Source organism: Spodoptera frugiperda, chromosome 12 (genome assembly GCF_023101765.2).
Source record: "Spodoptera frugiperda isolate SF20-4 chromosome 12, AGI-APGP_CSIRO_Sfru_2.0, whole genome shotgun sequence".
Taxonomy (NCBI): Eukaryota; Metazoa; Arthropoda; class Insecta; order Lepidoptera; family Noctuidae; genus Spodoptera; species Spodoptera frugiperda.
In genome coordinates this window covers 1,148,625-1,165,200 of record NC_064223.1, presented here as the reverse complement: position 1 = coordinate 1,165,200, position 16,576 = coordinate 1,148,625, and the positions used below count along the sequence as shown (strand labels likewise).

At 38.5% G+C, this 16,576-nt stretch overlaps 4 protein-coding genes across 11 annotated transcripts; 1 reads left to right on the top strand and 3 right to left on the bottom strand.

The window, feature by feature from the left end:
* Nucleotides 1-2,532: 2,532 nt before the first annotated feature.
* Nucleotides 2,533-9,191, bottom strand: LOC118263058 (homeobox protein extradenticle). Of its 6 annotated transcripts, none has more exons than XM_035574822.2 (9): nt 8,733-9,191; nt 8,152-8,304; nt 7,062-7,222; nt 6,751-6,851; nt 6,148-6,298; nt 5,448-5,544; nt 5,079-5,144; nt 4,360-4,566; nt 2,533-4,272 (listed from the first exon to the last, which is right to left on the bottom strand). In XM_035574822.2, the coding sequence occupies exons 1-8, from the start codon at nt 8,989-8,991 to the stop codon at nt 4,385-4,387; spliced, it is 1,170 nt and encodes a 389-aa protein (XP_035430715.1). In that variant the 5' UTR covers nt 8,992-9,191; the 3' UTR covers nt 2,533-4,272; nt 4,360-4,384. The 6 variants fall into 6 exon arrangements, with proteins under 6 accessions (XP_035430715.1, XP_035430714.1, XP_035430719.1 ...); XM_035574821.2 differs by lacking the exon at nt 6,148-6,298 and adding an exon at nt 6,326-6,476 and having other exon boundaries at nt 8,733-9,183; XM_035574826.2 differs by lacking the exon at nt 5,079-5,144 and having other exon boundaries at nt 4,360-4,560; nt 8,733-9,188.
* Nucleotides 9,192-9,641: 450 nt separating this feature from the next.
* LOC118263057 (glycine--tRNA ligase) lies at nt 9,642-12,162 on the top strand. Its single transcript, XM_035574819.2, has one exon. It carries the CDS (start codon nt 9,820-9,822, stop codon nt 12,010-12,012), a length of 2,193 nt encoding a protein of 730 aa, XP_035430712.2. The 5' UTR covers nt 9,642-9,819; the 3' UTR covers nt 12,013-12,162.
* A 205-nt stretch (nt 12,163-12,367) lies between these two features.
* LOC118263059 (pre-mRNA-splicing factor 38B) lies at nt 12,368-14,944 on the bottom strand. 2 transcript variants are annotated; one of them, XM_035574827.2, is made up of 7 exons: nt 14,721-14,941; nt 14,524-14,652; nt 14,040-14,164; nt 13,602-13,737; nt 13,301-13,514; nt 12,736-12,930; nt 12,368-12,651 (listed from the first exon to the last, which is right to left on the bottom strand). In XM_035574827.2, the coding sequence occupies exons 1-7, from the start codon at nt 14,734-14,736 to the stop codon at nt 12,432-12,434; spliced, it is 1,035 nt and encodes a 344-aa protein (XP_035430720.2). In that variant the 5' UTR covers nt 14,737-14,941; the 3' UTR covers nt 12,368-12,431. The 2 variants fall into 2 exon arrangements, with proteins under 2 accessions (XP_035430720.2, XP_050553590.1); XM_050697633.1 differs by lacking the exons at nt 12,368-12,651; nt 12,736-12,930 and having other exon boundaries at nt 13,317-13,514; nt 13,598-13,737; nt 14,721-14,944.
* Nucleotides 14,945-15,410: 466 nt separating this feature from the next.
* Nucleotides 15,411-16,430, bottom strand: LOC118262442 (ubiquitin-like protein 5). 2 transcript variants are annotated; one of them, XM_035573782.2, is made up of 3 exons: nt 16,286-16,430; nt 16,016-16,196; nt 15,411-15,652 (listed from the first exon to the last, which is right to left on the bottom strand). In XM_035573782.2, the coding sequence occupies exons 2-3, from the start codon at nt 16,191-16,193 to the stop codon at nt 15,609-15,611; spliced, it is 222 nt and encodes a 73-aa protein (XP_035429675.1). In that variant the 5' UTR covers nt 16,194-16,196; nt 16,286-16,430; the 3' UTR covers nt 15,411-15,608. The 2 variants fall into 2 exon arrangements, with proteins under 2 accessions (XP_035429675.1, XP_035429677.1); XM_035573784.2 differs by having other exon boundaries at nt 16,016-16,193.
* Nucleotides 16,431-16,576: the final 146 nt, after the last annotated feature.

The following is a 16,576-nucleotide window of genomic DNA, read 5'->3' as shown; positions in this document are numbered from 1 at the left end:
CTATGACGGAATAGGACTGGCAGTAGAGATAGTGGGTACAACGAGTACCACCGATCCCTTGTTCAGTCACGGCTGGAACTTATTAGACACGCTACTTTTATTTAACAAGGTTCGAAACCAGCGGTTTAAAAAAATATATGTATACAGACTAGACTGCACGGTTGGTGCGGTGGCTGGGCAACTGGCTGCCGCGCAACGGGTAGCGGGTTCGATTCCCGCACGGAACAACTCTTTGTGTGATCCACAAATTGTTGTTTCGGGTCTGGGTGTCATGTGTATGTGAACTTGTATGTTTGTAAACGCACCCACGACACAGGAGAAAATCCTAGTGTGGGGCAACGTTATTAAAAAAGAAAAGAAAAGAAAAAAAAGAAAGGGTTTCATTCACGTGAAACGTAACTTACAAATCACGTTTACTATAAGTATTGACCTCTGTAACCTCAACAAGAATAAAATATATTTGCATTATTTTTTGTATTTGTATGCTAAATAACCAAGTGTAAATATTTTTGACTGTGTATGTGTATTTATCAGTTCAGATATTCCGTGTGCAGCACTGCTGGAGGGTGAGAGTATCTTCATAATAGACTTCAACTCGCATTACATCAGTGGCGTAGCGTGAGTGTCTTCCGCCCGGTGGAAGACAATTTTGCCGCCCCCTTATTTAGGTATTTTAATTTAATGTATACTACAATTACTACATTCATAATAGAGAACTTTTCGGCGAGAACAGTTGAATCAGAGCAGTCCCCGTGGTATAGCGATAGAAAATGCCAACGACTACATTCTACGCATTGCCATGTCAAGTCGGTTTTAAATTTCCTGATCAACAATATTCGCACGCCGCTGAACCATAGAGGATCTGGTACTAGGATAGGATAAAATTTAGTGTAAAAAGAAAAACAAATTGTATGACCACGGACCAAGAGTCCGTGGAGAACAAATGTAAAAATAAAAAAAAGCACTAAGGTGCCCCCGCCCACAGATAAGAGTAGTACTCCATATGGGGCCGAACCTGCGCCTTATATAGAAGGCTGGAGTGAAATGCTGCCTCGATCTGTTGAGCACACCTAGCTTTTTCGAGGCTAATTTAGCCTTATCCTCTAGATGGCCACGGAACTGGAAGTCGCTCGAAATGTTGATGCCAAGTATCCCAATTCCAATACCGGGGCTCCGGCTCGAAGAGCAGGAGTAGAGACGTGTTGGTTTTAGTCAGTAGGTAAGCGTGTAACACTCCCTCTTGCCTCGCCAAAGGCGGGAAAAGTCATATGATGATTTCCAATACCGGCTGAGGCAGTCAGAGGGGATTCTTTGAAACTGAGGTAAAACGAACAACGGTACTTTTTTAACGGTAAACACGCAGACCTGTGTCTTAGTAGGGTGATCTGAGATTCTCCGCAAAGAAGTCTCGATTTCAGACACAAGTCTGTTTCGGTTCTCGTTGACGTTTTCCCGAGAAATGTTAGAGCGGCCGGTATAATAGGCATCACCTGTACTGTCATCCGCATAACAATGAATGCCGCTGATTTGCAACATATCATTGATATGGATGAGGAACAGGGTAGGTGATAGCACACAGCCTTGAGGGACACCTGCGTTTACAGACAGAGAGTCGGAGCATTCCCCGTCGACAACGACCTTAATGCTTCTGTCTGCAAAGAAGCAGTAGACCCATTCGCACAATTCTCGGGAAGCCATTAAAAAAAATATATATTTTTTTAACCCGCTGGTTGGGCTTCAGGAAGCTTCGAAAGAAGCGCTTTATGCCAAACCCGGTCGAAGGCTTTCGCCACGTCCAAGCTAACTACCAACGCTTCCCCCTTAGATTCGATCGCCTGTGCCCAACAGTGTGTCAGCCCACCGACCTTTACGAAAACCGTAAAAATTGTTGGTCACTGAGTGGCTGGTGATCCTCTAGGTACCGTAAGAGCTGATAGTTGATAATGGACTCCATTATTTTCGAGAAGAGGGAAGTTATGGCTATCGGTCTGTAGTTGGACGGATTTGTTCTATCTCCTTTTTAGGGATCGGGTGGACCAAGGCCGTCTTCCATGATTTCAGGACTACGCCTAAAGAGTAAGCTCATTTTAATCGGTCCAAATTTGTACAGTCGACTCTGTCTAAAGGTTCCCTCTCGGGGCAGGACCACTCGTTAAAGGTTCCATCCCCACTATCACTACTTTCTCCGATCTCTAGTTGCGAAAAAAATATAAAATGGTTGAAATATTTACAAAATATTTTTATTATTTATTGTTTAATTTTGCCGCCCCTAAAAAGTGCCGCCCGGGGCGGGCCGCCCCCGCCGCCCCCACTACGCTACGCCACTGCATTACATAAGATTTGTTTAATAAACAATTGAAATTAACACAAATCATCGTACGAATAATTACGACATTTACGACAAAAACAACGATAACATTTGGTAATAATGGCCAACTCATATACATTATTACCGCATCCATATCTGCTACCTTTTTTAGGCTGAAATTAAGTAAATAACGTTATAGAGGTGTTAATAAAATAAAACAAGTGTTAACTACACAAAAATGTATTTTAGTCAATCTGATGGTCGCAATAACATTGAACTCGTCGTCGTATACATGTGTGTCGCGCCGCCCCGCCCGTCTATGGGAACTATGTTAACGTTACTTTATAACCATTATAATAAATAATTTATCGTGAACGAGTAAGAAACGTGCGATCGGTGGCGGCACGCGAAATTACAATGTTCCACAGCGTTAAAACATCAATTAAATTTTCGTTTTTATCTCGTATACTGTTTCAGATATTTTGTTTTAGAACACATTAACTTAATTCTAGCATTTTTCATATCCAAACTATCACTAAGTGGAACTAATTTAAGTTACAATCGTTAAGATCTTGTTATGCTTCGATGAAAATGTACGACGAAATGAAATAACATTTAACTTATGGCTAACAAGTAAAATAAAATTGTGCTACCAACATCATAGCACCACGACAGTTAAAATATTTTGTTCTGATATTCACAACTCCTGATTTACCGTCACTTAGGCCGTTGTTACATGTTACAGACCGAATACGTGATGCACATACCTTGAGGTCTGCTGTACAGCCGGCCTCTTATACAAAACCTGCTTGAAAATAACAATAATAACAGACTGGTATTTTAAAACGATTCCACATTTAAATCAGTTCATGCCAAGTTGCGTGTGCGCGATACTAACACAACCATTGCTAATAAAATATTAAAATTGCACACAAGACTGTGCGCCCGCGCTCACATGTTGATACTTGGAGCAATACTACTTCCCGACATGATAATTAGTTAGTACATGTTTACAATACAATTTATAGTCCAACAATAATAAATGTATATAAAAATATAATTATAAATATATTCGATTGCGTATACATAGGTAGTGCAGTGATCGTGCTCGTACTAAGGTTTATTATTTAACTCTATCTGTACTTATTTTATAATTATAAAATGCGTGTTTAATATTATTGTTGGAGGAGGCCGGGCGTGTGAAAACGATACTGTTTTCACTTGTACAGCGTATACATCGTCGTATGAAAGCATCGCATGTTTCATTTCGTTAGTTTTCTCATGAGTAGAGTGTCGGCAAGTAGTACAGTTTCCAAGCGTGGCAGTCCACGGACGCACTCGTAGAGGACACTAGTCAGCACAAAATATCTGAATACTTACAATTAAATATTACACTAGATTCACTTACATCTATCGTATAATTATAACCACCGTAGAGTAAAAGATTATTAGAACGAATAGAAACACGAGATCCCCGCCGTATCGATGTGATGATTTACTTTTGTATATAAATTACTAATACTGCCCAAATAATTACTTTCCGAAAAACAATAAAATATAAACAAAAAGATTTTAAAACAACTTCTCGGATTAAAATCATAATACTATAAAATAGTTGCCATTGAAAATTAATTTATAATAAAATGACTATATTATTATAATAATAAAATAAATTGTATATTATAAACGTTAAACAAATACTGGGTGCCAGTCGTATAGTTTGTAATACAAATAAAAATACGATTCATTACATTTCCTTCCAAAAATATCGCTAATAATATTATGTAGTCTAAGGTATATTGTGTAGTATACAATGTCCTATGTTCTAAGGCTAGGCGCGCCGGCCGGTGTCGCGCCGGCGTAAGTAGCGGTCGTAAGTATAGTCTGACCTACTTAACATAATAATAGTAAATGTAAATGGCAATTCTGTGGAAGCTGCACAATTTATGCGTCATACCCGTAACCTGGAACAATACACGACTGGTTAGCTTCGAGTTATTTGGGAAACTTCATCACAAAGATGAACATGAAACACTTTCAGTCGGGTTTACCTGAGGGTCGGGTGCGGCGGAGCACCTACGGCGACAGGTCCTGGTGCATGGGGTCGTAGCCCATGGAGCCGTCGTAGCTGGGCTGCGGCTGGTCGTAGCCCGGCGCCGGCAGCGAGTAGCCCATGGAGTCCTGCGTCGGCGCCGGCGACATCATCGGCGTGGCCGTGCCGGACGCCGCGCCCATCGAGTACGGCGACGCGCCTGCAGCTGCGCACGCGCATCACTCATGTATAAGAGTATTACTAGTAGAGGGGACCTACCACGTGTGTGGGAATCTCTTATCGGGATTCAACTTATTTGTGTGCAATATAATGAAATAGAAAAAGCATAAACAATATGCAGGCAGTGTATAGAGAAAAGATTTCCACAACACGATGAATTATCGATATTTTAAGGAGTAGAGATATTTGGTCAAAGTGTACAGTCAGCGCCGAGCGCCGTGTAATGCCGTGTGTAAGGCTACGTACGCACTGAGAGGCTTCCTACACGTCTAGAGCCTAATGTGACACTTGGCTATTCAGAAATAGTACCTAGGCGGACAATATGAATGAGCCAGATGGCACGAAAGGTTATAGCCGTTTAGGCCCTTGTCACACGAGAGTTCTTAGGATGCAGATATGCGACTGATATCCTTTAGCCATCAAACGTGGGTATGAGGCGGGCCCTACACCGTCAATCAGTGCGAATTAGCCTAAGTCTAGTTAATGTCTATGATTTACTGTAATATGCCGAAGCTCTGGCGGGCGGTGAGCTAGCATCGCGCCCCGCGCCAACCCAAGGCAAGTCTGTGTGCGAAAACATCTCTATGTAACGCACTCTGTACCCACACTTAGCAAACAAGGAATGGAGGTGCAATGGTGAGAGATCTACATTAATGCGGAAGAAATAGGATTCTTATTTTTAACTTTGAAAATAAAAGTTACAATGTCTTAGGTCTCAATACTAAAATATTTTGCATAATTTGAGTTACGATACACAAGAAAATAATAAATGTTTACCTAGACACAAGTGACTACAATATAACTAGTAGAACGAGGTAGTACTGGAAACTACCTTTATAGTAGCACCAGATGAAACAGTTTACATACCGGCAGCTTTCTTAGCGGCGTACAAGTTGGCCTCCTCCTGCGCCTTGCCGATGTTCTTCTTGTAACGAATGCGTTTGTTACCGAACCAATTCGACACCTGGGGAATACAGGAGAATGTTAAATAATATAATAGGACAATTGACTTTTAATAATGCATATGTTAAAAACAATAGATACATTTATATTATAACAGAAAGGGAGTTCAAATTTCATATTAATTATAGGTCAACTAAGAATTCAGTTCCAACCATGTCTCAATAATTATGCTAATTTGCCCTTTCTGTCGGAAGATGTATGTATCTATTCAAAACGTCGCTCCAGTACTCGAATACATTTGTTTTACATTGCTTAACGAGCCGACACAATGATTTACTGTGCGATTGTAAGTTTAACAAGACTAATGCTGAGACTTCAAGCTGTGGTTAAAAATTACCTAGCCATGTCGTCTACTGTATTCTGTATTCTCACGTTCAACAATAGGGCCGTCACGAGTGTTGAACGTGTCTTGTAACTATAGGGTTGCCAACTCTATTTGAATTTACTAACAAAGTACTCTTCTATATCAAATCAGTTACGTTATTTTTCTATGTTTTTAAGATAAACCGAGTTTACTACTGCATGCAAATATGTTGTTGAAATGGTGGCAGCTATTCCTTGTGCAACGAATCATGCCCCTCTGAGACTTGGCAACCCCAAGTACCTGTGATACAGTAATCCCACAGTTCCTGGCGAGCTCCTCCTTGACCTCCTCGCTGGGGTAGGGGTTGGCGAGGTGCGAGTAGAAGTACTCGTTGAGCAGCTCGAGCGCTTGTTTGGTGAAGTTGCGCCGCTTCCGACGCGAGTCGAGGAAACTGAAAGGGGAAGTGACGTCACGGTACCTGGGACACGGTAATGCCGCACTTCCGCGCCAGCTCCTCTTTCGCCTCCTCGCTGGGGTAAGGGTTGGACAGGTGCGAGTAGAAATACTCGTTGAGGATCTCCGACGCTTGCTTGCTGAAGTTGCGGCGCTTGCGACGCGCGTCCAGGAAACTGCAAGCGGGAATTCCGATATTTTGTTTTTGATAGTTTTAAAGAGGCCAAAGTTGAGCTGGTTAGCACGAAATGTTTCGAGAACATTCCACTACTTAACTGAATATTAAGTTTTAAAATAATGTAAGGAAATTAAGTACTTTCACTGCACCAATGCAGAGAATAATCCATAAATCAATATTTTCACATTTGTCCACCACACTTGCTTATATATCTACAACATGGTAAGCAAACTATACAATATCTAAGACAATAACTACAAGTAGCAACTGACCGTGAGCGCAGTATCATGACGGCCTCGCAGGTGGACTGCTTCAGTTGCATCTGGATGGAGCTGAACTTCTTGTGGATGATCTGCACCATGCGCTCAATTTCCTACAAAACAACAACTTGTCATTTATATTGGTCCTGGGTCCTGAATGTTTACTGCTTTACATTAAAATAATGAAAGAAAGGTGGCACATTCCACAATGGATATGCATTAACTTGGAATAATAATGCATTTGCGTAATTTAGGGCTGCCTCTGTCCTAAGCATGATTATGTAGTATACATTTTCTTAAACAAACTTAAACCTTGAGTATACCTTAGGTGTGATAGGCCTGGTGCGGCTCTGCTCGCGGAGTAAGTTCATCACGTGGGTGGTGAACTCATTGCAAGCATTCTCATACTTGTCCAGCTCCTGGTGGTAGATCTGGCGAATCTGCGCCAACTTCGCACGGTAGTCAGAGTGCTCGATGGCATTGTCTGGTGGAATGACAGAGGAGAATTTTATTTAAGGTATTTTATCTACAACATGAAATACAACTTCATCTGGTTTATCAATTTATATCTTAGTTTTATTGTGATGTTAATGTAAAGTAACAAAATGTAAAGCAATATCTTCTGCTGTACTAAGTTTCAGTGTGGTTTATTAGTGTAATACAATTTATGTGCCACTAAAACCAGTAAAGAATTACAATAGTATAATTAATACTAGCTAACCAGTTTCTTGCATAAACTACATAATATTTCACTGTTTCTGTTATGTGCTTCCGTTAAAAGATTTAATTTACAATGCATCCATTTATTCACAGTTTACATACAAAGAATTATATGTTTAAGCATGTACATGTAGTGTCTAAATATTTTTACATGCATGAGATTTAAAGGAACATTGTACTTGATTAGTTTTTATGGTTTAAACATAATTATGTCTTCCTTGTCTCATATACAACTACTGTACAGGTAAATTTAAATAGTTTATTTACAAAGATATTTCTTTATTATATTCATCAATATCAGTGTAGTATAAACAACCTTGGTGTTGGATGGCTTGTTTATATTACTGCCAATTGAAAAGCAATAAACTCAATGTGCTGTCTTTGAAAATGAGCATTTTGAGATGTGTTTTATTTTATTGTAAACAAAAAACTGTTTAAGCAACCATTGAATGCCAATTGAAAATAGATAAATGTAGGTAGATGAAAATTCTACTACAAGTAGAACTGTTTATTGGTCTGTCAAACATTATTAAAACTTTTAATCCCCAAGGACAACATATGACACTAATCAATTTGAAAGATTCTCAATATACCCTCGTCTAAATAGGCTTTACAGCCTATTACTTCACACTCTTGTAACACATAATTAATAAAGGAAAATAAAATGTATTTGAATAATATGAAGTCACTTACCCCATTCACCAGCAGCAGCTGATGCCGAAGCTGCAGCGCCCGCACCACCACCCTTTTCAGGGCCAGCGACCCCCTCGGCTATGAGCATGTTGTCCAAGCGCATCAGCTGGGGATCTGGGGGCTCCTCCTCTTGCGTGTTGCGGAGGGACAGCACTGTGTGACAAATCGAGTATTTAAATGGTGTATTTTCAAATTTTAGTACAAATAACAATGAAAGACTTAAAATTGTTCATACTATTATTGTAAAGGATAATGCTTGAGAATACAGAGGTTGCATCAACTAGGTAATTTAGTTAAGTTCTACAATCAATATTCTGATAAACTTGGATAAATACAAGGTAATGAAGATTGTCAAAAAAATATTTTTAAAGATATACTGACAGAGCTTGAAAACTGTAACTTAATAAAATATTTGGATTACGTAGAATGCAAGTTTTTTATTCTCCAAATTCACGTTCATGACACAAAGCCAGTGAAACCAAGCGCTCGTGGCGGGCGATGGCATTAATTAAAATACAACACAAATTCCTCATGCAGCGTAAATCCAGTAGCCAGTAATATAAATACGTCAGCTTGCTTACCTGTTTTCTCTTTGATTTCACACAACACTGAAAATAGGGCAGGCTTCATTCTGTGACAGTTGAGAGTATGTTTTCTCGCTTGCGCTTCATCAAGACTTTGATCTGTAATATTCATGATCTGTTGCAATATTTCACCAATATCTTGCTTGCGGGCTTCACCTTCGCCTGCGGTTGGAGTTCCCTCGCCGCCAGGCAGGCCGTAGCCCTGCGGCCCCATAAGCCCGCCGCTATGCGCCATCATCCTATTTGGATCGTCCATTGCTTCTTCCGACTCAATACATAAATACACCTATGCTTACTCTAAGTACGTATACGGTTTTGTACGTTGTTAAAACGGATGTTTAGAAAAATAACTCAATAAAAATACAACAATGCTACTGGGCACTAAGCCACAGCTTCACCCCCCGTTCACCAACCAGCAATAAAATGGCCGCCTCCTTTGTGCTGTCAAATCTGAAATTATTTGAAAAAGAAAACAAATAATTAAAACTATTCCTATCACGCTTCATCTCGCAATCATTTTACGCAGTGATTTAGAGTGCGAAAGAGATGCTAAATCACAGTGTTGCCATTCTGTGTTTAGGTTATTTATCTTCCAGCTTACAGCTATTTTTCGCGTAAAATTCAAGACATTTTAACACTAGTCCATATCAAAATAGTAGCGAACTTGATTAATTCTTGATAAAGGTATTATTAATAAAAAATAACAAATAGTTTCATAACAACGTCATGATATTAAATCAAAGTATAAACAAAAATAATATATTACTATGTGAACGCAGTTTTACGTGTGGCAAACCTTTGACATTTTCCAGCTGTCAAAATATTTCGATTACGTTTCATGTAAGGCCGAAGTTTAATTTTGAGCATACTGATTTTGTTCTTAACGTTTCTATCCTTCTAATAGTACATTTTTTGTACCACTTTCATGCTAAAAATATAATCCTATACTGCAACGAAAAAGTGACTGTAGGTTCATGAAACTAAAGTGACTGGGATTTCGTCATATACCACGCGATCAAAAAGCTAATAACCGGCTACCAGATGGCTTAATAAATTAAAAGGAAGACTACTTGCTCTCACTTAAATGAGACACGTTGTAGCTTTATTATATAAGTGTAGTGTATTTAGTAAACAGATTCCTATCTTCTGCAATCAAGTCAGATTATCTCACATAGAGTGGGGGAGCAACAAACTTCACAGGAAGATTAAAATACCAAATCCACTAAGAGAAATTATCATGGCTGATCCCAAAGTTGAAGAAATCCTAGCGCCCCTGCGCGCCAGCGTCAAGGAACAGGGCGACCTGGTGAGGAAACTCAAACAAGAAAAGGCCCCTGAAATTGACATAAAGAAAGCTGTTGCTGAACTTAAGGCAAGGAAAAAAGTTTTGGAGGATAAAGAACTCAGTCTCGCTCCCGCCGAAGAACTTTTTGATCGTGCCAAAATGGAAGATCTTATCAAAAGAAGGTTCTTCTATGACCAGTCCTTTGCCATCTATGGTGGCATCACTGGCCAATTTGATTTTGGTCCAATGGGATGCGCTCTCAAGAGCAATATGATCCAACTTTGGAGAAAATATTTTATTCTGCAGGAACAGATGTTGGAGGTGGACTGCTCAATTTTGACACCAGAGCCAGTACTTAAAGCTTCTGGGCATGTAGAACGGTTTGCAGATCTTATGACTAAAGATGTTAAGTCAGGAGAGTGTTTCCGATTGGACCACTTAATTAAGGCGCATCTTGAAAAAGTAAAAAGCGAGAAAACCTCAACTGCTGAGCTTAAAGCTGAGATTGAAGATATTCTAGTGAAGCTTGACGGTATGACAGCCGACCAAATGTCAGCTCTGATGCAGAGGTTCCAGATGAAGTCACCCATCAGTGGCAATGATTTAACTCCACCAATTGAGTTTAATCTTATGTTCAACACTCAGATAGGTCCCAGTGGATTAGTTAAAGGTTTCTTAAGACCTGAAACTGCTCAAGGCATCTTTGTCAACTTTAAACGACTTTTAGAGTTTAACCAGGGCCGTTTACCATTTGCTGCTGCCCAAATTGGAAATTCTTTCAGAAATGAAATATCTCCTCGTTCTGGTTTGCTCAGGGTTAGAGAATTCACCATGTGTGAAATTGAACACTTCTGTGACTCTAAAGACCACCCTAAGTTTGAATCTGTAAAGGACACTCAGATGCTGTTTTACTCTGCTGATAGTCAGGAACAGGGAAGACCTGCTGAGATCATGACCATTGGTGATGCTGTTGCTAAAGGCATTGTGAACAATGAAACTTTGGGCTACTTCATGGCAAGAATCCATTTGTACATGTTGGCGGTTGGAATTGACCCTAAGAAGCTGAGGTTCAGACAGCACATGGGTAATGAGATGGCTCACTATGCTTGTGACTGCTGGGATGCTGAATGTCTCACCAGCTATGGCTGGGTGGAATGTGTAGGCTGTGCTGATAGGTCTGCCTATGATTTGACCCAGCACAGCAAAGCTACTGGTATCAGGCTAGCAGCTGAGAAGAAACTACCAGCACCTAAACAAATTGAAGTTGTTGAAGCTGTGCCTAACAAAGCAGCTATTGGCAAAGAGTTTAAGAAAGATGCTAAAATCATCAATGATGGACTGGCTGCTATGGACTCTGCTGAATTAGAAAATTTGCAAGCCAAGTTAACTGGTGATGGAGAATACATCCTATGCACTCCAAATGGTGAATTTAAACTGACACCAACCCTTGTTAGTGTGAAGAAGACTCAAAAAACAGTCCATGTTGAGGAAATTATCCCAAGTGTAATTGAGCCCTCATTTGGTGTTGGCAGGATCCTATATTCAATCCTAGAACATAATTTCAGAATGAGAGAAGGAGATGAACAGAGGACTTACTTCTCTTTACCAGCTACAGTAGCACCTATGAAGTGTGCAGTCTTGCCCCTCAGTGGCAATGCTGAGTTCCAACCATTTGTCAGGGAACTGTCACAGGGTTTGATTAATGCCGATGTGTCGCACAAAGTCGATGACTCCTCTGGTTCAATCGGTCGCCGATATGCTAGAACTGATGAACTGGGTGTGCCTTATGCCATTACCGTCGATTTCGACACCATAAAAGAACCCCATTCTGTTACATTGAGAGAAAGAGATAGTATGGGACAAGTGAGACTACCATTGGATGATGTTCCTGCAGTTGTGAGAGATTTGTCTAACAGCAAGATCTCTTGGTCTGATGTGGAACAGAAGTATCCTAAGTTTGAGCAGCAGGAAACTAAGGGTGCCGCAGCATAGGCTCATACAATACAAGAATCTAAAATGTTCCATTGCAAATGTATTTATTATTAGCATTTAAGCTTGTCTGTTATTTTAGTCCTGTGAGACTCAATTTGAATTTTTTTTCAAGCATTTTTATTTTTGCTATGGAATAAACAATTGAAAATACTTGAGTCAATGATTAATTTTGTTTTATGCAATATATTTACTACTCCCGCTATACCCTTCCTTTATAGCCTTCCTCGAAAACGGAACTCGTCAACAAAAAAAAACAAATCTTCCTAATGAGGAGTTAAGCAATTTCAAAAAAGAAAAAAAACTCTTTGGCATTGTTTTTTTTCAGATTTCAGGTAATTGAAAGAAAATACAAAAATCCAGAACATCATTATTATTCATTTGTAAGGACACAATAATAATCATCTATATTTTGCTGAACATTATCTAAAGCGGCGATCTCTAGACCGCGATCGTTGACGCTGTCGGTCACGTGATCGCGATCTATCACGGTGGCGGTCGCGACGGTCTCGATCTCTGCGATCTCTTTCACGTTCCCGATCACGATCTCTATCGCGGTCGCTACGATCGCGCTCTCTATCACGTTCGCGGTCACGGTCTCGGTTGTCGCGGTCATCTCGTCTCATTCTATCCTTTGAATACCTGAAAATATAAAAACATGTTCATATACCATGTTCTACTGTTTATTTCTAGTCCATAATTCAATTGAAATGTTTCATAATCTACCTGTCGCTCTCGCCATAATCTCGTCTATCTCTATCGTCGTGCTCTCTTCGGTCGGAGTCCATCCTACTAGGATTGTAGGCACCAGCCCCGCCACCGCTGCCCGCACTGTTTCCGCCATTGCTGCTGTTGCCACCTCCACCGCGATAGTTGGCTGCTGGCTTCGTGGCTGAAGACTGCCTGTTGTGCTCTGCTAACCTAGTATTGCAAAACGTAAAACTAGGTTAATTTCCAGTCAGGTTTATATTATAGATTTTTTTCTAAATAAGCTTGATCAATAAATATCAGAAAACTATATATGGTCAAATAAAATATAATAAATTCCTGTTAATCCACACAGCTCGGGACTGTCGCGTGTCGACCGAAGACCGCAAGCCATGCTAGAATCATGACAGGATACTCAGTTATGAGGTTCAGATACAATAATACCAATAAAATTACATAATTGGAAACTACATTACATTACAAATTGGTTGAAATTTATAACAATAGACCCCTGTTTAATTGTTATGATTCCCAATTTAATGTACTCCAATATCCACTGTATAAAAAGTACCAAGTTACCTACTTGTGTTCAATCTGCTTCTGTATGGGTACTGGTATTCTGGGGAATAATGTGCTGAACCAGTCCAGTTTGATGAGCATCTGTCTCACCAAGGCACCAATGGTTGTGGAGCCTCCTCCTCCAGCACGAGGGTCTATTTCTTCTTCATCATCCAAGTAGTCTGCATACCAGTCAAAGAGGTCTGCTGGTGGTTGTGTGTAGCGAATGTACATGAATCCTGTAATAATAAGGATCTTGAAGAAAAATAGTAAACTATAAGAATATACACTAGATTATAGCAAAAAATAAATATACTCATACCTACCAAGTGCTCTGATGTAGGGGGAGTCAGAATGCTGCAGCAGCCCATTGACCTGCTTACGAGTGAGTCGTAGAGTGTACAGTTTATACAGGAGACAGAATGCTGTGGACACAATGCCACCAGCTCCTACACCACGAACCTGAAAATAATCACTCAATTTGGTTTTCACTATTTCAAACCTCCTCAGATTGACACAAGTTCTAATAATTAAAATCTACACTCAAATACAAAATGGCTTAAAACAATTTACAATGAATTTAGCAAAAACAAGTTATTTGAAAATTGAATACCATGACAAATAAATCATATTATTAAATAATTTACTGTGGTAGGTAATTCTGATGAATCAAATTATATTTTTAGAATGTATTAATAATGCGGTGACTAGTCTCAAAAAATACAGTGTAACAAACAAAGTATGACACGGTTGAACATACTCACGCCGCCACACATGCCCGTCTGGCCGGCAGTCTTGCGGCTCCCCCTCTCCCATGGCTCCAGGTGCTTCACCTGGTAGTAGATCTCATCCACCACCTCATGGTATGTCTTCAACTTGAACAGGTGCACTGCAGAGAGTAGAAAACAGATATTAGATTAAAAACTTAACACACTTCATTTGTTTTAGATGTTACTGTTTCAACTAACTAAATAGATTCGAGTTATTTATAAACTATATTTTAAATATACGTTGCCTGAATGTACTTAGTGGTCAGTGTAGTTCGTTTTTACAAAATTTCAAACCAGATTATAAAATTATCATCAGATAAAACAAAAAAGCGGGAAAATGTGTATAGAGGGTTTGGCAGAAAAATTTCTTGAGTTAGTCAGAAACAGTAACAGAAAAATAACGGTAACAAATGAAAGTAAATAAAAGTGGAACAAACGAAGTCCAAGCTCCTGTGCGTTGGTATGTTTGCTTACCTACCTTTGAAGTAGCTAGAGCCCTGTATATTTGCTAATATTAGTGGGTTCAGGTTCATAGTCTGTTCATTACCCCATATTGGTAATATGTTATGTTGCTTGCCCGTCTTTGCAGGCTTTTGCTGGCTGAACTCTGAAAATCAACAAATATTAGTGGGCCAATCCAAATGCTAATCACTCTAACAAAACCACGATACTCACCTTCAACTTCAGACATTATACTACTTATAACACTATACTTATCATGTAAAATATTAATTATAATGCTAATAGCACCGTCTTCACAAATTAAAGTAAAATAAGCAGGGTTTAAACATTAAAAATCGATCTAATTAATGATTTGGTTTTTTCAGAATTTGACAAAACAAAGTAAACCACAATGGCCGCCAATGAATGAACGATGATGATGGAATGGGAATAGAACTTCACGCTACGAAGTATGTAGCAAACAAACAAAACGGAAGTACTGAATGATTTTCTGTGAAACTTAAATATTGCCATATACAACAATTTTTTTTTTCTAGAGAAATAGAAAAATAAATCAATTCTAATTTTTTTTTGGAAATTTGTTAATTTTTTCTAAATTTGGTGGGGGCATCTCCGTCCCCTGAATAAACTTACAAAAATGCTTTTTTACAATATTCAAATGTGTACATTGCGTTTTAATTCACTGAATAGTACAGTTCAAATTCGGACTTATTACTACCCTACCAATATTAAAAGCATCTAAAATACATTCTCATTTACCTTTTACACCTGCTATGATTCATAATATATTCTTTTGCTTACAATACTCAATAATACACAACTTATTCCATGACTGTACAGAGATTCTTGAGTTATACAGCTTGTAATCTTAATGAATAAGGATTCAGTAAAATGAAACAAAACTGTTTTGATTATTTTTATTTTATTAGGTAATCAGTATATTTAATGTGTTTCATAATCACAGGGCGAGTTGGCTTGTTGAATTACCTCAAAAAGAAATAAAAACAAAAAAACAAATAATTTTAGTCTTAAAGTTTACTTAAATATTAAGTTAGTTGTAAAATTAACATTATCAATTAGTTGTTCAGACTCCATTGTCGGCTATTGGTAGTAGAGTTCCAGGTTCATGCCGTCATGTATTTCATCTGAGTGTGGTAATTAAGGAATTTAAAATTACTTTAAATTACTATATATACATTATAACTATTAATTTTATACAGAAACTAATTAAAAATATCAGTCTTCATGTTTAGGTTAGGAAATAGATATAGTTTAACTATAGCTATACCAAAATAATATTGATAGGATCTTGCTTAGATCTGCTCCAGGAACGCAACTCTATATAGATACCAACATTTATTTTTTAAATGCAAATTCTTAATTTTTAGTTTTCTTTCCTAAAGGATTATTCATAAAGCTGAAATATAAAAGTAAGGCATATGTATTTCCTCTAAGAATGCAGATAATTTTAGAGATAGTAAACATAAATAGTTGTTGGAAAAGGATACAGTCAGACAATTTGATGTGGTCTTTGAACACTGTGTACCATTTCTTTAGAACAATCTTGTCGTATCTCGTACCAGTTTGGGCTGCTATTAATTTTTTGAGGTCTCCAACTGTATCGTCAGGGTTGCATTTCACTCTCACTTTCTTTCCAAGACGATCATTACAAGTAACTTCAAGCATCTTCTGGAAAATAGGTTAGGTACAAAACATTAGACAAATACAATTTACGAATTCACAAATTTGACAGTAAATTCCCACTGTTTTACACTTACAGTTTCTTTTAGTACAGATTTATAATTCACAACACAATATTTAGAATGTAGATGGATATCGCCAGATATCACTATTGCTTTATTTTCACGGGAATGATCACATTCGTATTAGCAATCAAACAAATGTCAATGTCAAACAAAGTCATTTTCATTCATTCATTTGGTGATTTTGGTGACTTTTATTTCGTCTAGTTTGTGCCGAGTAATTTGTGAATAACTTTGAGTATTTCTCATTCGAAGTATATAAAATTTATTATTCGTTAATTGTATAATTATACTAAGTTTAAACTT